General features: G+C 38.8%; 1 protein-coding gene across 14 annotated transcripts in view; it reads left to right on the forward strand.

The window, feature by feature from the left end:
• kirrel3b (kirre like nephrin family adhesion molecule 3b) overlaps window positions 1-7,484 on the forward strand; it is a 193,385-nt gene extending 185,901 nt beyond the window's left edge. For all 14 annotated transcript variants that reach the window (XM_058079996.2, XM_058079993.2, XM_058079994.2 and 11 more), the window contains one exon: window positions 3,895-7,484. In XM_058079996.2, coding sequence (XP_057935979.2) covers window positions 3,895-4,356 — 462 coding nt within the window. In that variant the 3' untranslated portion in view covers window positions 4,357-7,484. The remainder of the gene's footprint in view (window positions 1-3,894) is intronic.
• The last annotated feature ends 14,682 nt before the right edge of the window (window positions 7,485-22,166 follow it).

Genomic DNA, 22,166 nt, shown 5'->3' on the forward strand with positions numbered 1-22,166 from the left:
GCTCTTTATCCACTTTTTACATATACATTGCAACTTGCCCAATGTAATAAATAGTACCATATATCACATACAACTATGAGGTGTGGGACAGCAGGACAGAAACCATGTCATGCTATGTTAGCGTATTCGCTGAAGAAAAATTTAATGTTCAAACTTACAAAGTCCCCACAACTTTAATTTAAGATGCACAGCGAAGCCTGTTGAGGATGAGTTTTCCTATGCTTAGTGTTCACAAATAGGCTCTTGAGGCACATATTACTGATGTAACATCATTAAAAAGTCCATTTTGAACGGTAGGAGAACATTAGAAGGGGACTTTACTTGTTCTGTTGTTAAATGAAGTTATTATAGTAAGAAAATGGGCGAAGAAAACAAGTGAAGAAGTTAGCCACAACCAGTAAATTTAAACTGTGTGTGTAATATGGCTCGTTAAACAGTAGCCTACTAGAAAGGTAATTCATCGGCATCCTCATCTTCTTCCTGGGAATGAAAACCACTCCAGCCGTCCTCTTCTAAATCCCACTTTGTTAATCTCGTTCTCTTTCGCTGTTGCTCTCGGTTTCTCTCGACTTGAGAAAAAGTTGCTTTTTAGACTTTTAAAACCTGTTTCTGATGGTGTAGCATCGGAGTTAATAGTCACTGTTTGACGAGACAAAAGCTCACAAACTTTTCTACTCTTGATCAAACTTGAGATTTGTCAGATCGAAAAATGCGGCATAAGATTTGAAAACACGACAACAGCGCCCACTTCACTACTTCATCATGGGATGTGTACTTTTATGCCTAAATTAGCTGCATCACTGTACAAACCACAGGGTTCAAAACATGAGAAAAAAAACACTACGGTAACACTTCACCTTCTGCGGAAACATGATGGATTTCTTAAAGTGCATTGATTTGATGGATAGATCAGTACAAATCCTAGAGGTAACATGCATCCTGAAGATGATGCCATATTTCTGACTTTAAACCAGTGTCACTTTATTGTCTAAATTTGACGAAAAAACACAGAAATAACACGCAAATACTGTGTAGTTCACGTTGTGTATCAAGGCAGAGGTCAATTCATTTGCATACAGTCTTCAATTTTAGTTACATTTGTGATGCGGACACCTTTTGTCAATCAAAGTATATATTTTGGATTCGTAAGTTCCAGTGATTTGTTTTCATTTATTTAATCGTCTTTGTGGCAGACCTGAAGAAAATATATGCAGTACGTTATGCAGTATATTCTTATATGGTTATACCCGCAAATCACTGTAGTCTGTACGTCATGACTCACCCAGACTGACCCAAATCTCAGATGTATATGTACAGTAGAACCTTGGTTAGCGTCAGTAATAACCTTTGAAACGTTAACCGAAAAACACGCCAACCGTGGACTCAAACTTTTGTACACACAAAATACCACAAAACAAACTACTGCCACTGTTGCATTGCATATTAACCAAAAGACTGACAAGGTTATAGGATATTTTTAAATATACCCGAAAGCTGGGATAGGCTGTGGCCAGGACACACAGCATTGACAATGATTGGCCAGATGAATGTTTACTCCTCCTTTGGTGCTTTCCATCCAAACACACCGTAAATCAAGTTGGGCAGATTCATTCAGTGGGTGTTTATTCTCCAAGACAAATTCCACAAAGCACAATTTCCGAAGATCCTATCACCCGTCTGTCCCTGCAAGCAGGAGAACAACCTTTAATTGTCCCCTAAGGAGGACATTTCATAGGAAATCCCAAAGGTTTTCACAAATTGCACATTGCCACCAGCTCCCTCGTGTGTTCTTGCCGTGTTTACCTGCTGACTTGCTTTCTCTGGGGCTACTTTTGTCCACATTAGTTAATGGCAGCAAGCGTGAGGGCCAAAGGGTGGGACCACAAGAGCTAAAAGGCCAGACTCCCTGTCCTCCTTTTGATAGTGACAAGCATAACAAGTATCCTCTTGCTTTGCCTCGCTTTCATTTTTCCCCTATTAAAAGCATTCTTCTTTTGGGACTTTCCTCGTACTATGCTTGACATTCACATGCGCTCCCATGACAACACACGCACACACACACATACACACAAATGCCCTAACTGGACCCTCGGCGACAGCGTGGCGCCTGCAGCCCAGCGTGCCGAGTGCCACCACTGTAGGCACAAAAGCCAATTTGGGTGCTTAGCCCGCATGAAACCTACAGACACCACAATGTGTTTAGGTCCAATTAAAGCTGGTGTGTGTGTGTGTGTGTGTGTGTGTGTGTGTGTGTGAGTGAGTGAACTTTGCAGTGACACGCCGAATAGCAAACTATGAATCATCGAGGCTTGCTTAATTAGCGAGAAACATGATTTTAAGGTTAGAACGGGGCTGACTAAATCCGAGCGCTGAGGTTTGTCACAGCTTGCCGTGATGCACACGGCGGCGTGCGGCCTCATTTATTCTCCAGCTTGAATGGTAATTACTGCCAATTTGACCCTGGCTTCTGTTGAGCTTGGAGGAGTCAACAATTAGCACGCACAATATGAACAATACGACTGGATGGAAGATTTTCTTTGACTCGCTTTTTGCCCCAGTTAATATGCTGCGACTGCTGCACTCGAGAAGTACCACCATACTTACATAGTTGCATTTTATTTCATTCATCTGCTTCAATGATTGCCGATATCTTCAAACTCAGCATCTTAACTGCTCTGTTAGTTAATAACCTTGACACACAGTTGTAGGAGCGTGCGTGTGAGTGACAGGAAGAAAAACTCAGACTTGCTTGGGGAGCTGTTTCAGCGCGTATCGTTAACGCTGCGACTGGTTGGCTTCTTGCATCTTTTATTCCCTGATTGTTTCCGACTTGGATTTTGGATCAACATTTGCAATAAAAAAATGTTAAAACATATAAATTAATCTTAGCTGCGGTAGCACTCCTCTCTTTAATTACCAATGTTTACTATTGTACTTACTATCAAGTTAAAACCTTAACGAAAGATGGCTTTGACGCCAGCTAAAAAAGGTGTGTCCAGAATGAAGACCTGGGGAGGAAAACCTGAAATGTTGAGATTTAACTATCATATTTTCCAGACTATATATTGCATCACTTAAAAAAAATATGTCAGGGAGAGGAAAAAAAAAAACCCATAAAATTTCATAAAATTCAAGGCCAAAAACTGGCATATCATCAAGAATATTCAACTACACAATCGCACACACAAAAGGCTGAATAGATGTCCGCGATGTGAATGTAACACATTATTGGTTATTCAGCTACACAGGGGCACAAAGTACATACATGGGAGGCTGATTGAGCAAAATTAACATGACATTAACAAGTCCAACAAGCAAGTCACCAGGAATCAAGTTCACCGAGCTCCCAATCTCATTTCACATCACTGAATCCACTGAATTCTTCATTCTCTGTGTCACTAGCCAATAGCGCTCTCCAAAGTAAACTTCACTCCTTTGTTCATGACAGTAGTAGTAGATATCTATTTTAATATAATTCGCACCAGGACCAGCCAAACCATGAAAAAGTGCGACTTATAGTCCTGAAAAAAAATTTGTATTTTTTACAAAATGGAAAAAAAATACATAAATACATTTTGCCGATTCACTCATGGTTCTCAGTACAGCTGATGACGTTCACACCATGTAATCATATCCATATGCCGGCCACTATATTAGGACCAACCAGGATGGATGGGTCGTTCCAATCACCCTTGATTGTAGCTCGGGGTTTTCTGGGACAGTAATTAGCTATGGGTTTGTGCGTCATTTGTCTGTGCATATACAGTATACAGTTGGCGAGAAACCTCGTACTTCTCATACAAGATTAACTCCAAAAAAACAATATTTTGTTGTTTTCCAGTTTCACTTTGGTCAATACAAGAGTTTTCATGATAACATTTTCTTTCCCAATAGGACCCCACAAATGGCTACTACAGCGTCAACACCTTCAATGAGCACCCGACACCAACCATGGCAGGGACCCAGTCCACTGATGGAAGAAATCCAACCAATACAGGCACCCTGGGCAAGCAGCGAGTACCGACAGGCATGTCCTTCACCAACATCTACTCCACCCTGGGAGCAGGTCCTAATCGCCTGTATGACTACAGCCAACGCTTTGTGCTGGGCATGGGCAGCAGCTCCATCGAGCTATGCGAGCGGGAGTTCCAGCGTGGCTCAATAAGCGATTCCAGCTCGTTTATTGACACGCAGTGCGACAGCAGCGTCAGCAGCTACAGCAAGCCGGACGGCTATGTGCAGTTCGACAAGGACAGCAAGGCGTCAGCTTCCTCATCCTCCCACTACTCGCAGTCGTCGTCGCAGAACTCAGACCTAACCCGGCCCCTCCAGAAGCGTATGCAGACCCATGTCTGACAGCCGGGATGGGAGGGATGGTGTAACCAGAACCAGTCTTGGGTTTGAACTTCTGCAGGTGCAGGAGGTTGGTTTGCGAATGACTTCATCAGACTTCTCAATGTCCTCAAATGTGGATCAAGAAGCCTTATATTCTCCTTTTGCTTAATCCATCACCCAAATCCTGGTTCTACCCCTGTGATCTTGAGTAGTGCCACAATTTGCATCGAAATTTGCCAACAAAGACTTGGGATTATTCTGCAACTGACGACAGCAACACAGCAAGGCTCCAGGATTGTTTTTTTTTTTTTTTTTTTTTAATTGCAATGGAGGACAACCACACAAAAAGTGCAATCCAGTTCCCCTCTACTCTTTCATGTCGCGTCAAGCACAACGACTGAACATCCACAAGGTTTTTAGGGAGTCCACAACTCACCACCACCACTACCCCTCCTTTCTTTCATACTCTGCTCATACTGTAGCTCAGTTGTCTCTTTGCGTAGGTGGAGGAAAACTGGCCTCTCTCCACTTGCCCACAGACATGTTTAAGAGGAACAGCTGTACTGTATGTGGGCCACAAAGCGGAGAAGATAAAGAAGGGCTGAGACCACAATTTCAATCCCAACTTTTACGTTCTGATAAAACACTATCAGTGTACATATTGTATAAGGCTGTAAATTATTTTCTGACAAGTTATGGAGGAGTCTTAAACGAGCCGTTGTAAACCCCCGACCCCCCCCTCCAAAAAAAAGTTTGCCTTGAGGAACTGTTTGGGTTGAGTAAGCAGGCGTACTCCTTATCAGCTGCAGCCTGGTCCAACTAACTGGTCCATATCATACATGTTGAATGATATGTAAACATACCGTCATGCTGATTCTTACTTTGTGGTTATTGCAGTGCGTAGTGAGTGTTACTGATGAAACTGGAGTCGAGTACAACCTTACAGATTGTCTTGAATATAGCTGTTGGATTTTGGGCTGTGGATTTACACCAATTATGTCTTTTTTTTTCATCTCCACCATGGAAATTATGAATTTTGTTTTTTCCAAATGTTATTTGTTTTAAATTAAGTAGACTCAAAAATATCTGACCATGAATTACCTAAAAATATTACAATAAATTACTGAATACAAATAAATATTATATATGATAATATTTTAAAATGTGTATTGTTTTTTAGCTTTTTCTTATGATGTACTTTAAAGAATATCATGAATTACTTAAAAAATATATTGTAAATTACCAAATAATGAAAACAAAATTGTGCTTTCAATTAAAAAAAAACGCAAAAATTCAATATTGTTAAATTACAATTTTCCAGAAAAAATAAAATTCTGAATTCATTAGGATAATAAGTCAATATATATATACATATTTAATATGTGTACAAAAATATTTCCCTATGATTTATTTTTAAAAAGTAGTACAAATTACATAAGAGGAGAAACTGAATGAAGAATATTTTTTTTTAAGCTGCAAAAATTGTAGAAGATTTGACTAATAAATACGGTTAAATACATTGAATCGTTTTTATGATTTATCTTACATTAATAAGTAAAAATGTACTTTTATATCGGTATGCAAAAATAATGTCAATGAATTTCAGTCAGTTTCACTGGAAAGGTTTTCATGTCAAATAAGGATTTGAATAGATATTCGTACATTTATGGGTCAACAAGTTTTCATTCTGATTCAATGTTCTGAGATGCTGACGTCCCATCTGAGCATGTTGCAATGTGGTATACTTTATGCAGGATCATGTGAGGCAAAGGGAGGCAAAATTTCCAAAATTCTGAATTCCGTGTGTATGCACTGGAAACATAATGCGATGCTACTGTCATAGCTGCTCATGCATTGATTTGACTTGGTTTTGCTCTGTTTACATTACATTTTGTTCATTTCGTTAAGAGTAAAGACCGACTAGACACATAAGCGCTCATTACCCGTGTTTCAAAGTGAAGTGTTGTCATTGCGCTTTGTTATTGTGATAATGAACTGAGACTTTTGGGTTTGTGCGATAAGCAACACTGGGAAAAGCATAGCTAAAAATCAAGCGGCCTGGATGATGCTGTCTTTTTTTTTTTGTTTTTAATTTGGACATGTGATCATGATTGTTTTTTTTTTTATATATATTTGCTGCAATCCAGGAACCGTTTATTCCAATCAATTCCATGAGCATTAACTTTGTTGCTTGCAAGTATATCGCTCTAAAGATTGCTCACAGTTTCATGAATGATGAAAATAATGACTCATTTTTTGGGGGGCAACGACTGTGTTGTGAAAACTGTCATATCCAGCCTTTAAAAGCAAGTCATTGAAAGCACTTTACAAAGGATTATTATATCCAAGGCGCACTGCTGGGTGAGACTCTAATTTTACAAATGGATTGGTACCCATTGTACAGTTTAAGGCAACACTGATAATCCAGCTTGGCACTTAGCAGACTGTATATAACTCCTTGAAATGCTGTCTTTTTCTGTATATAGTCCCCCCGCCCCACTCCTGTGTTTATTTTTTTCTTTCTTTCTTTCTTTCTCACTCATCAGATTTGACTATTAAAGCTCAGCAAATCCTTGTGACATCCAAACTGTACAGACAATCATTATCTCCTTACATGAAACCCATCAAGTCTGCTTGTTTCTCTCACACGTGTGCATGAAAAGAAGTGAGCAGTTTCTCTATCGGTGTGACGGAGACTTTTTTGCTGTAAAACACACAGGAGGCTGGTAGAAATGAGAAGCAGAGAGCTTAGCCGGGACAGCTTTGAAGTGAAATGAAGTATAAGGTTATTGGTATTATAACTGCAATCTATAACTTCAGCTCTTTCAGAGATGCCTGCCACTCTTTTATTCGGCGCTATAATGACTTTTCAGAGCAGTCGCTGTGTGGAATCTCTACCTTGCACTGGTCAATATATTGGCAGCATATATTTCCACTTATAAAATCAGTATGCGTCGCAAAATAATCTGCTGTGGTGACTTCATAAGGAAAAAGCCGAAAAAAACACAGCCATAGTCCAGCTTTATTTCTTACATTTAATAAATCAGTGATGCTACTCTTCTAGTTCATTTTCCCCCAGAGCCCAGTGTCATGAGGCTATAAAAGGAGTATTTGAGCTACAAAAAGTTAATTAATTAGTTACAAATATAAAAAGTACACAGAAAACAAGTAATTTGACAGAAACTACTTATAGACTACTTATAGACTGGTACCTATTTTACACTATGCTTCATATGCCATACATCATATAAACATTAATTTTCCCACCAGGGGGTCAAGAGAATTACAGAGTACCAGAGTAACCAAAAAATGTGATTACAAAAAGTGTTAAAAACAAGGCTTTTAGACCATAAAGAGCTGAATATTTTTTATTTTATGATGAAAAAGTAATTATGGTATGTGATTTTTAAAATAATAAATTATATAATTTAAAATATAATATATTTTATATAATATACTATATAATTATATAATATATATTATATAAATATAATATAATTATATTATATAATATAATAATATTATATTATATTAATATTATTAAATTAAATAAATTAAATAAATTAAATAATATAATTAAAATTAAATAATAAATAAACGAATAAACGAATAAACGAATAAAGGAATATCTTATCTTAATAATAAAATAAATATAAATCTAATAAAATATAAATAATAAAATATATTTGCTCTATTATTATTTTAGTTGGAACATCACTCCCATAAAATGTTTGTCCCCAATCATCAAAATACTTTTCAATCATAACATTTGATTATGATAAATGAAAGCAAAAATAAGTACCCCCCCACCCCCTTTCAAGAAAAAAAAAATATTTTATGTTCATGTGACCAAATACTCCTTTATACAAAGGAGTATTAGGGCTACATTGAGGAAAAAAACAAATTTGAGAGTTTAAGAATAAAGTGGTAAATTTATGAAAATAAAGGCTGTTATTTTCTCTCACTCTGGCCTGAATACTTTGCCATACCTTTATAATCCAAACAATTTTATTAAAAAATACATTTTTCCAAATGGAAACACATTCCCACAGGCTGTGCAATGCAACTTCAATCAGAAATCAGAAGACAGCCAACATATTTCTCTCTAAAAAAACAACCTCTCTCTCTCTCATCCAACCCTCTGTCCCATCTCCAGCTGACACAGTGTCCCTGAATGCACCCCGACCCGTGTCCCCGTTCACCTGTGAACGCCTGGCCGCCTGCTCACTGCCGCTCGCTGCGGCTGGTGGTTGTTGTTGTTTGTCTGGCAACGAGCGGCACACAGATGCGAGGGCATAACAGATGAATAAACACAAAGAGCCAGAACAATTACAAGGGGGTGCTGCCCTTCCCTGATAGGAGGTGGAGAAAAAAACAGCAAAGTGATTTATTATTCAGAGATGCCAAAGACTAGCCTGTGCTCCACTGCACACGACTGGATGGGGACCTTTAGTGGGAGAGGCGACGACGGGGGGGGGGGGCACCCCCTATATTTTTACACTAGCGCCTAATGTCAGTGTTGAGAATATGCAGGACGTCAGTAACCTTATTCACTATATTCCATACTTGCTCGGGTGTTAACACTTCCACTCGTCAACATGTCGGAAAAGACTCATTGTATAATACTAAATTCTAAAATAAGAAACTGGAGCCTGTTACAAGTGCCAACTCTTCAATGTGCTTTCTGAATCTCCCTCATTTACTTTATTTTCTACAAGTCAGTATGTTGTGCGTGTGTGTGTGTGTGTGTGTCTGTATGTGTGTGTACCACTGTAAGTAGAAAAATATGGACTTGACCCAACAGCATTTGAAGGTTTTTACGGAATATGCTTGAGGCCCAGTAGGAGCGGCTGCAGCGTACAATGAACGAGTTATTTGTAATTCAAATGAGAACATGCCTTGACTGAACGTGTTTTTATTTGCAAAACAAAAAGTGAGCCAGGTTTGAGAAAGTGAACATGGAAGTGCAAAGTCAATATGTGAATTCTTTTGGGCAAACTTAACAGTTTTTTTTTTTTGTTTATTTTTTTTAAATTGAGTGGGCCTACCTGCTGTATCTAAAAAGAAAAAATAAGGTTGTATTTTAACTGTACTGGTCTGTGACTATGATGCTTTTGCTCTGTATATTTGGAGAATAAAGGTCAAGTTTGACTTTGTGTTTTGTGTTCATTTGTATCAGAAATGTCCACACAAACTAGTTTTTTTTTACGTTTTCTTTTAAAGAAATAAAGTTTGTAGTGTAGTGTAGTGTAGATTGTGTGTACTTTTGTAAACTTAATGGTGGCCTAAAACAATTGAGTATCTCTACTAAATCTGTCCAAAAGTGGGAAAGTTATATTCTGGTTCTTGTTCGTTTTTTTTTAATGTGTACAACATTCATTCATATCCTGTTCATCGCCAGGGGGCTAAGCCACCCCTGTCCTCAGAACCTAGTGACACCCCTGATGTGTATTTTTTCTGAAAGGACTGAACTATAACATTTAATTCTAAAATATTCAATCTGTGTGTAATATAACACATTTCCTGTCAAACATAAACAAACAATAACTAATTGTGCTTCTTGATTTCCCTTTGCTACACACGCATTACAAAAAAAAAAGACTGTTCACACACAATTAAATCTTTAAAAAATATCCCATAAATAATACAAGAAATATACAATGTTTGGGGCAATGGCATAAATCATTAACAGACCACATGGGGCATTCTGCAATAGCTGACGTCAAGTCCATCACGCGAGCCAAAAGTCTGGGGCAAACAGGGAATGTTCGGCTCCTACTGAAATATTTTTACAGTAGTACTTGGTTTGACCACAAACCTCCTTCCGTAAGATACCCCGCTACATATTCAAAGCCTCTCTTTGATCACACAGGGAGCTAAAATTGTTAACGCAGTGTCAATTTAAAAAGACACGACTAAGCGATTTCTGCTACTGCTTAATTATATATTCTGCAACGCCCCTTCTGAAGCCAGTACTTGATCTTCCGCATGTTTCTCCCTCTGTTAATAATACATTAGAATCAATGCACTTGGCTCGACCTCGCCATCGGAAACAAACACCACATGAGAGGATTCAGGGGCAATTTTCATACAAAATGAATACTTCAAGGTCTGTCTTCTGAGCACTAGATTTGAATTTGAATGACGTAAGAGTCAGCAAAGGCAATTGCGAGATTTATAACGTATATCATAATTGTGGTTTGCTACCTACCTCAAGAGACCCTATCCTGTTCTTTTATTATATTGGATCCCCGTGGGGCAATATAGTACGTTTCTTTGGATAAAACACTCCATAAATCGCAAGTTGTGTTCTTCTCTTGGCCAAAATTCATGGATCGGGCCGCCGCCTGCAACATCCACATCTTGTCCGGCTGCATATTTCACCTCCCTACTCTAATCATGCTGTCTCATGGTTTAATAAGGCCTATTATTATTCATTCATTCATTCATTCATTTTCTACTGCTTATCCTCACAATAGTCGTAGGGGGTACTGGAGCCTATACCAGCTGTCTTTGGGCGAAAGGCGGGGTACACCCTGGACTGGTGGCCAGCCAATCGCAGGCCATATATAGACAAACAACCATTCACACTCACATTCATACCTATGGACAATTTGGAGTCGCCAATTAACCTAGCATGTTTTTGGAATGTGGGAGGAAACCGGAGTACTCGGAGAAAACCCACGCATGCACGGGGAGAACATGCAAACTCCACACAGAGATGGCCGATGGTGGGATTGAACTTGGGTCTCTTAGCTGTGAGGTCTGCATGCTAACCACTCGACCGCCGTGCAGCCCGGCTTATTATTAGTGAACACAAATCCATAGTTAAGCAAATGTTAGGTGTGTTTTTTGCCTAATTTAAGCATTTTCAAGCGTAAAAATGGCTACATGAACTAAAATAGATGCACTAATTGTATGTAGTATTCTACAGCGGTCACTAGAGGTCAGTAATGTTACTGTAATGTTTGGCGAGACACAGGAAAAACAGGCTTTTATTGCAGGTTTGAACTATCTCACAACAGGGACAATAATCACTAATAAAAACACAAACCACTCTTTCGGCCGTAACCCACTGTAAGCTGAAAATCAACTCTGAAACCCTGATATCACTTCCTGTCCTCCACTCACTCCGCTCCCATAGGAACACATTTGTTGGAACACAAGCACATGTCTCATTTATGTCTTATGTACTCTTAGTATGTCTACTATATTGAGTAATAGGAGTGTGAAGGTGACCTAATAATGTTAAAACCTGTTTTTGTAAATACAGAAATTCACTTATCACAGTCGGGTGTTGAACCAATTAACCACAATAAACAAGAGTTTGCTGTACATGTAATGTTATTCTCGTATATGCAAGCATGAAACAATCTACAAGAGGTAAACAAAATCAGCAGTGCACATTTCCACATCTGACAAAAACACTGACCGTGTTGTTCCTACACAAGATAAGCTTGCATCTATGATGGTCACAAATGTTCAGCCAAGAACACAATTTCCCTGGAAAGCCTTGTGCTTTGTAAATAGTATAGAAAAAAAAAACAGCGACCGAGACGTCTCTAGTGAAACATGGAGATCCGGCTCATTACATAACAGATTCAGGCAACACATTTTCCTCACATTATGGCTTTAAAATCTCTCTTTGGATCTTACCACTGGGAAGAAGTAATCATCAGAACTAATACAGTATTGTTCAACGTGTCATGAATGACTCTGAAGAGGCCTCTGTTCCGGATTACCTGAGCGGTTGGAATCCAATTTAAATTTAGAAGGCGTAAGCTTTCGATGCGCTTTCAAAATCCTGACACACCGGATTGGTTTTTGTTTGTCAGAAACCTATCACGGGCAATGAAATGATGGAAAGTGGGATTTTTTTTTGTTTGTTTTTTTTTTTACAAAGAAAACGTAAATAGGAAGATGACTGGATAGATATTTATAACATGCCAATCAGATCAACAAGTGGAGGAGTTCATGTTGGTTCGCTACATGTTTTATTAGGTTTTGGTGTCATTTGCATCCTATCATATACAAGGCCCAGTGCTTAAAAATATTGGATAAGGGACATATTTTTGACAGTGCTAAATATAACACATGTGCCTTTTCAGTGCCACCATTCGCACCCAAAATGAGTCGGCACCAGTGCCGCGTTTTGGTCAGCATCCCTATGTCTTATTGTTTGGCAATGCAATTTTTGGTGTTTCCCAAATTGTTGCCTTTTTTGTTGTTGGTGGAGAATGTAGTTGTGGTTACCATGAAGGAGTAAGAGACACATGGGAGTCCTGACACCAGCACAATGTATGAAAGACATGTTGGCTGTGCAGATGATGCACAAATTGTGTTAGTTTGTCTTGCAACGTGAAAAAAACAAGCAGCGGGTCTATGGGCAATCTACAGTTCGACAATCAGCACGTCACATGCGCACCGTCATTGTGCTTTTTGTGTTTTTTTTACATGTAGAACAACTGTGACCCACGCTTAAGGATCCTCACGAGATGTCTGTGTACCCTCACCAAGCATCTGTCCATTCTGGCTGGGATGCTGGCAGCTAAACGACATCACTCCAATTTCAGGTTCCCTAAACCTTTGGAGAATCCAGTGGCAAGACACCCCACTCAATTCACGCTTCTTGTGAAGTCAACATGCCACCACCACAAGGGAATCTTCCACGATCTTCACTCTAAACCTGATCTGAACTGGCATCGAATGCTTCAACCACAATATGATGGCCAGACTGCGTGTCCTGACATCATCGAAGACATCGCCCCTGACCTGGCCGGTCCTAATCCAGAAGCAGTGAGTTGGCTGTGACATCTGGAGCAGATTGCTTAGACCGAAAGCCATTTTAAGAAAATGTCTATGCCATTCAAAAGATGACCCCTCAGGACCCCTCAGAAATATTTTTTGCTTTTGTGACAGCTCAAATATCTAAACGACGACCAACATAACACAAACAGGGGTTGTTTTGCATCAAAACAGCAATTTATTTACAAAGTTAACATCATGAACCATTTATAATTTTCACATTGGGCCCGAAGACAGCTGGGATAGGCTCCAGCATGCCTGTGACCCTGGTGAGAATAAGCGGTACAGAAAATGGATGGATGGAACTGAGCTATGTGTATGCACTCCATCTGCACGCTACACTCCTCCATGCTGTCTCACTTCCTCCTTCCTGTCATGTGTGATTGGTCTGTTAATTTGCACTCCTGTCACCTTCTGGCCGTTTTTATGGCTTCAAATTGTTCTGAAGCAAAATGCATTAGTGGAGAGTTGCATCATCACCTCTTTTTAACGCAATAAAACGCAAAAGACGTATAAATACATTGTTACGTTCAATTGGTAATGAATGAGTTCATGTGCATCCATTGTCCATGCAGTTGTCAGTCGAGCTACAAGTCAATCATTGTCCGATTCCAGTCATACATATTCATCAATACACAAACAATTGCCCTCAGCTCCAGTTGATTATCAGTTGCTTATCACATACTGTACTTCAGGAAGTATTTTTTTATGCTATGAACTGTGTGACATTTAGTCATCTGTAAAAAAAAAGGACACACTCATTCATCAAATCACCACAATCTTCACTGTAAAGTATCTTCATTCTGTTCTTGAACAGCCGTTTTGACAGATTGATTGTCATTATAAGTTGTTTTGAAGCAGATGGTTTAAGAAGATGTTTAAAGACATGATGAAGCAAATACTCCACGGTTGCTTGTTTGATGTGGTTGCCTCTGAAATACAGCCCTCCTTTATGGTCAGTTGTTTACTAAGGACAGCTGTGCCCATAGCGTCTGGTACAAGAACAGAAGAACTCCAAATCTGAACACACTAAAAGGTCTGACAGTTTTGAATTTCACTGTTTTTTTTTTTTTTAGGTTAAAGTAAAAGACCTGCAAAGATATTCTCCATTTGGTACAAAGTGCTCAACTGGACTTTGACTTCAATCTTTCTTTCAGAGGGTTTGTAGCATTAAACTGTTCTAACCTCCGGATGCCTCCACTCAGGCAGGGTTGCATTATTTAAATCAGAGGAGGCACTTGAGTCAGTTATGTAACATCCCAGCATCTTCGGTCAAACGTTGCATGCATGCACGACACAGACAGACGCAAAGACGAGGGGATGTACAATACTAAGCACTACTTACTAACGATCCATATACAGTGGAACCTTGGTTAACATCATTAACCTGTTCTAGAAGGTCTGCCTCAACCAGAAACATCATTTTCATTTTTTTTCCCAGAAGAAATAATGTAAATATCATGAATCCGTTACCAAAAATGTGAACACAAAACACGTTTTTATAGTTCTACAGAAATATGTAATTCTAACTGCATATAAACATTCAAGGTTGCTTTTATGTATGATTGACAGCGGTGTAGCAGTGAGATCAACACGGACACCATCTCCGTGCTTTGAGTTATTTCTTGAATCCAATAGTATCTGTTTTGCTTATTGACCACGGCTGCTAAATAACCCACAATGGAGCCAATGAATTTGATAAAGAAGATGAGAAACACTACTGAATTCAAGAAATAACACATGCCCAGACACGCAGGTAGTGCCTGACTCGGTAAAAGTAACCTTAAATGTTCATTCATCCTTTTCATTTGACATTTACAGGATAAAACATGTTTTGTGTTAACATTTTTGAGATATGTGGCATAACTGTGTTGGTTAGCAAAGAATTACAGAGTCAGCAGCTGATGATGTCATAGACTGGCGACAGAGCTGACTATGGTTCCTGGTTCCACATATTAGCACGCTAATAGGCTGCTAAAAAGGCAGTTTTCTGAGAAAAATAGGTGAATAACACAGCAGGATGCAGAGCATATCGTACGCTAACTTTCACTAACTGAGGTTCCACTGCATACTATACTGTGTAGCAATTTGCTAAGTTGGCTACACGAGTATTCCGCATTTTTGCTCACATCATTTTATTTTTCTCGACAAACAACAAAATTTGCCCAGAGCAAAAAAAAACTATCGCGAAAAGACCGACATAGCTTTCCTCCTCCCCTTACTTTTACTCCACAATGGAAAGAGGCTGGCTGTGTTAATGTGTTGGACCTGGATGGCTCCTACGGGAGAAATCCAAAATCAAATGCGCAAGCCGATCGAGGGTGATAAAAATCGACCAAAGGTGGCATGTTGTTCTCTTTTTCTTTTTTTTTTATTCGCCATTGCAATTTATTTAAAATGAGATTTTTAGATTTAGAGTCCGTCACGATAAATAAATATATCTTGCTGATTACAATGCAATGGCACAGTCAATCCAGAAGGAGCATCTTTAATGAATTATTGATTTCGTGACCTTTCCTTTTGTTAAGGTGTGCGCAAGCAGCTGCCTGCTCTGTTGACTGCACAGAAAGTGGAAAGGAAAACGCCTCTTTCTTTGACCGTATGGTCATTTATTCACAAGTTATGTTGGGCAACACAGCAGCAGAACCAATGTTGTAAAGTGAAAGGACCTACTTTGATATTGTATAATGAAGACATGCACACAAGCTGCTGTATGGTAAGAAATTATATATACAGTAAAGTCTCGTTATATCGATATTCTCGGGAGTCGGAAAAAATACCGATATAACCGGACTATCCATATATCCGATCCTGCGCCGAACTGCATTAAAAGTGGGCAATAATGCACTCAACATTGTTCTATAATATAGAACAATGTCGAGCAGCTTAAATCAATCTTTGCTTAAGGATTTCAATACCAAAAAAGAACACGGCGAACGGCTGCTTCCAGTCAACTTTATTTTTCACACTTCCACCACCAGAGCACAGCACACACACACCGATTCCCGCACTTCCTGGTTCACAGGTCATGCTCAACCCGACCCACATAGCTGGCCAAACACATGCCTGTATAGAATCTATACACACGAGAGAAACCACGAACGCCAGCATGTACATATGAAAAACAGTGATTATTGCAAGCGATAAAAAGATATCTGAATACAACACAATTAAATACATGTATTTGTACACTTGTGTCTTCGTTGGAATAGGTGTGTATGCTATGTCAGTTGGTTCTTCTGTGCAGGCATGTGTTTGGCCAGCTATGTGGGGCGGGTTGAGCATGACCTGTGAACCAGGAAGTGCGGGAATCGGTGTGTGTGCTGCGCTCTAGTGGTGGAAGTGTGAAAAATAAAGTTGACTGGAAGCAGCCGTTCGTCGTGTTCTTTTTTGGTATTGAAATCCTTAAGCAAAGATTGATTTAAGCTGCTTTTGTATCGATATAAGCAGACCAAATTGGCTGGCGGGAGATGAAAAGGGCATCGTAGTAACCGGATTATCATAATAACCGTGTATCGTACTAACGGAACTAATTATATCATAAAAGACTAGAAATTTGCCGGGAAATGAAAATAGTATCGTAATAAGTAGTAATTCGTTATAACAGATATCGATATAACGAGACTTTACTGTATTCCAAAAAGAAAATGAATTTCAGCTTTGTGATTATGGGTAGGTGAAAAGTCACTTTTTGCTCCTTTTTTTCACAATTTTTCCCAAATATTTCAACTTTCTACTTACATAATCCTCCCTTGTACATTTCTTTTCTAATAATATTATTGTATTACCATAATATTTTGACTTGATTCCAATAATATTCTAACTTTTTTTTCCAACTTTCTAACAACTTCTATCAACAAAATTACATAATTTTGTTTTGATTCTTACTCAAAATATTAGGACATTTATTAGTCTGTTTTTTTCTTTAACATTGCAACTCTATGCTACAAAAACAACATTTGTCCTCACAATATTATGAGTTTATTTTATTGTGACCTTTTTCATCTTTTTTGTTTTCAATTTTCCAACTAATGCAACTTTCTTTTCTAATATAATTACTTTATTCCCATAATCATCCAAAAATTACAACTTTGTTTGCTTGTTTCTCACATTGCGACTTTAAAAATAACGTCTTTTTTCTCTTAATATTTCAGCTTCATGCAACTAGCATAATGTACCATAATGTTATTCTCCAAAAATTACAACTTTATTAACATAATATTATAACATCCCCCAAACTAATAAAAAAAACACACAGTTGTGGGCCATTAATGACACTTTAAATACAACTACTGCCATCTTGTGGAGTGGAGGTATAGCCTGTGTCTGTTAGCTGTTATTAGCAATGTTTTTGTTTGTTTGTTTTTTTGAGTAATTCACACTTCTTCCTAATTGTAATTCTTCCTTGGGGAAGAACCAGGACACATTGGAGAGACTTTGTCTCTCAATTGGATGGCGTAAAAGAACAAAAGCAGCACAATTCTACATGGGGCAGTTTGCTGTTTTACTGCTTTTTGTGTAGATAAAGGAAATATCGGACCTTATTGTGACAATTCTACCTATTTTAGCATATGATGGCAGCTAACGATGCTCACCTGCAAGATAGGCATTGCCACAACAGAGAACTATTTTAAAACACAAGTAATTGAGGTGCCTGCACACACTCTGACAAACACACACACACACCATCCCTAATAATGAAGCTCAGCCCATATGAGTGTCCCACGTTGCACTCAGGGTTCCATGTTGCAGCCTGCTGGATGCCGACAAAACGGCGTGAGCGTCCGTCAAGGTAGAAGTGGGCCACAGGGAGGAAGTGTAAAATGGGTCAGACCGACCAATGCTTCGCATCAGGCAGGGATGGAAACTGCACCACCCTCCACACTCACCCCTTTATACATCTCAGCCTGGAGCGTGAGGTCCAGCAGAGGGCGTAATATTGTCTTAATTGTCCCATGGAGGAGCGGTTATTGAATTATGCACACATGGTGGAAGAAAGACATTGTGGGGGCATTGAGCCCAGGGGTTGTGACCAAGCCTGTTCTCAACACAGGAGCGGTGAAAGGACACAAAACAATGAGTCACTTCGTTAATGAGCTGAAGATTCCCCTTTAAGAAGCTGGTCGCATGTGAAGCAAACAACATCATGGGCACCAAAAAAAGAGGCCAGTCCTTTGAGGTTTTCAAATGTCACAAATAGAGCATCAAAGAAGCTCCCAATCATATCAAGTGGTATTGAGTGCAATAAATATCACATATCAAACATAATGGAGGCAAATACTTTAAAAGCCAGATTTGATTTATTTTTTTTTTGGTGCCGCTGTAACTGACACAGTGTGATTCTATACTGCCCTCCTGTGCTCACATGCTATAACATATGATGCCAACGGCATGCTTAGCTTATTTTTTTTTTATTGAATGCTCATTAATGGCAACAGTTTAGTTTATTTTGAATACGTTTAGCTGTATTAAACAGAAGTTCATTACTTGGTTACACTGGCACAATACAACATGTGCGAAAAGGAGAAGGAAGAAGCAGATCTTATGAAAGCTAATCATGATGAGGATTAAGCAACATAAAAAAAATGAATGATGCTCACGAGTTTTTACCTCCTTTTTGTCATGACAGATAATCAAGAGCATTCTGCTGCAAATGGTAACTCATTTGCATATCTGAATGCGAAATGCCCTTAAAAATTACACCCCGCTTTTTTATTTTGCATGATGAAGACATTTTACTGATAGCTGGAGGTTTGGAGTAAAATGTCAAGTGTAATTAAGAGTGCAGAAGGAGGTGATTGAACACCTCCATCTGCGATACTACAGTAATTATTCCACGGACCAACTGATGTACGGAAGTCAGTCGAAGTTAATCACAGCTGCTTTAATTGTGGCATTTCTCCCTCAAATCAATGCAAGTCAAAGAAAAGTAGTCGGGCTATTACATCAGCAGTGCCAGATTGTTTTTTAAGGCTCCATTTATTAAGACCACAGGTTATTAGAAGAACAGCTAAACTGATAAAAGCATTGCTAATCCTATTAAATTTATTAAACGTTAAACAGGGCTAACAAACGTTCTGTTTTCCCGAGACATGTCCTGTTTTCACATGTTTTTTTTGTTTTTTTTAGAAAGTGATGAAAATGTCCTGCTTTTCATTGTTTATCATTGGGCCATTTAAATTGAGCAGTATTAGGTCATGTGACATAATCCCAGAGAAGCAAGACATGTGGGTAGCTTTATGAATTAGTGTTGCCAAAAACAAAAACAAAAAAAGCAAAACACATCCACAGAGTTAATCCTCCGTACAATTGAAGTCTGGTAAAATTAGTATTAGCCAGTAATAGTTTGCATTGCAGTATAGTTGACTGATATTTTGCGGTGAATCTATATTTTCCGAGTATTGACATGGAAACACAGTAATCTGTGTTGTTTGGTATTTTCTCTGACTTGTTCTGCATCAACAAGGCTCAAAGTGGAAATAAATCATCTCATTGGTTTTCTATGTTTGCATTGACGTCTATCTAAAAGCACAAGTCAAAAAACGTTTTGTTATCATTACAGACTTCATGTACAATGGGGAACATAACGCACATCTGCATCCACCTAAAAATACATTTAAAGTCAGCTTAAAGCTCTACAAAACCAAATACAGTCGTTCATAGAGCAAAGAAGACCTATTTATGCCTTTCTAAGTACAATTCTTATCATTATTAGAGCCCTCTAGACTTGAAATAACACCCCTATAGTCACTTCTACACTACTATTATTCTTTCTTTACACCACATTGCACAGGCTCTGGGATGGCGACAATAGCCTTGAAAAATAACTCCCTATTCTAAAATACTTACATGTAATTTATATTAATGTTGTAAAGAAATGTTCACATTTTATGTGTATGTTCCATGATGTAATTAAATATATGTTAAAATTAAATTGAATATGTCGAATATGAGAAGTTATGTCTTCCATCCCACATGAGTTCACTCCATGCGGTTCCCAGGAGGCTTGAGAAAAGAAAACTCCATGCAATACTTCTTATATTCTTCTTATATTCATTTCTTGGAAGAATTATATTTCAGAAATAAGTACTTAAAATAGGAGTTATTTTTCAATCACCCCGTATAGTGTCCCACTATCCATTCTTCATAGAGACTCCGTCATGGATGGATGGTTTCTTTGGGCCACTCAATTCCACAGACTAGTTTGTTAGGCACATTGTTGGCCGTGCAAAAACCGAGATGTATTTTTAGCATATAACTTTTCTGGAAAAATGTATAAGACAAAAACCAGGACGTATGAAAACCAAGGTTCTACTGTACTTCAGGAAACGAGCTGACTGAACAGCTCCTCTGCTGGCCATGCAGTGCACTATATTTTCCTTCAATTCCTTCAAAATCCGCAATTAACAGTACACACAACTGGTCAATTGCAATCTAGGTTTTTGTGTGACAATATGCATTGTGTCTGATGAACAAAGTCTTTGAGGAATGTGTATTTGTTTACATTCACTTTTATTGAATAAGCGGCAAGCCCCCCAAAAAATCCCTTTTGCCGTCACGCTTTAGCTATTAACACTTGGCACATCCATTTCTCAAGTCTTTTGGAATATTAAGTGCATCTTTTTGGGACACTGCATTTTATTTACGATGCTTCAGTGTTGTATCTGCACAACAGCTGGCGTGTTGTGAAGTTGGTGTTAAAAGCTTTTCTCAGGTGAATATTCTACATAATAATCAATGTTGTGAGGGGAAAAAAAAACATTTGCACCTCAATCAGCATCAGTCGCCCAAGCAGGAGTGAAGAAATAATACGTGTGGGGAAAAAAAGGAAGGAAGGCTGTGGGTGACAGCTTTGCGACCCTGTGTGGGAACAAAACAGGTTCAAATGTGCTTCCACGGTTTTGAGACACGGTGGAAAACAGCTTGTAAACAACCATTAAGAAGCAGAACAATACAATGTGTGCGTTTTGCCTCATTCGGGTCATTGAGGTCAGGAAGAGAACCGTGTGCATCATTCTCCCTCAGACGCTGAAGGACTACAGCATGGTGTCTCGTCACCTTTCTCTTGCCTCGCTGACCTTTTTGAAAAGGAGTTTTGGTTTCTGCAGCCTCATTGAGACGCAGCCTTGATGGGCATGGGAGAACAAAGGTGTGTTACACTGTTTTTTACACATAGAAACACAATCCAGTAAAGCCAGAAGCTACAGTGTTTGCTGTACAAGCAGCAGGCAAATTGGATCATGATCACATGCAGTAGTATTGATTAGATTTCTATGCAAGCCAAAATCCTGCCTTTGGATTTGCACACTGACATGGTGAGAGTGATATCAAGACCAGTGTTTCATTACAAATGCAATCACTCGTATAAGCCTGAAGGCAAATCCCTGTTATATTTCAGATGTAAGACTTGATACTGTAAGCGAGGATGTTGTCAGGAGCAAATACCATTAGCAAAGCAGAGAGGAAATCAAAGGGAATGATCGCCGTCCGTCCCTCACAAGGCCTCAAACTACAAGATGGATCCACAAATACAAGGATTAAGAGTGGAAATGAAACCTGGCACTTTCTGCCCAAAAGGTCCATATGCAGTACTCAATAGGATTTGTTTTTAAAGTTAGTCTCAGATGACGATCAAGGTTTATGGTTGCCAGCGCTGTACCTCCCACACATGACCACAAAGAACCTTTTTGTTGTTCCCACAAGCACACACAAGATTACCTTTCCATGTCAGACATCATCAGTGTCAACAGTGTTCTCCCTGACTCGCTGCCATTGGTAAACAAGTGGGCAGATTGTTTTGTGTATTGCAAATGCACGTACTGTAGGTACTTTAGGAAGTAAATCACAGGAAATATAATACTGATAGCTTAGAAACACAATGATTTATACTAAACTTTGATGAACCATTGCCTAAAATCTCACTCTACCCCTAACATGGGCATAAAGTAAGACCCAAAAGTAACCCTAAATCTAACCCTAAACTGTAACTTGATCCTTGCAGCTACACTTTAATCCATATCTACCCA

Source organism: Doryrhamphus excisus, linkage group LG8, assembly GCF_037039965.1.
Source record: "Doryrhamphus excisus strain RoL-2023G ecotype Guam linkage group LG8, RoL_Dexc_Guam_v1.1, whole genome shotgun sequence".
In the NCBI taxonomy this organism is placed as follows: domain Eukaryota; kingdom Metazoa; phylum Chordata; class Actinopteri; order Syngnathiformes; family Syngnathidae; genus Doryrhamphus; species Doryrhamphus excisus.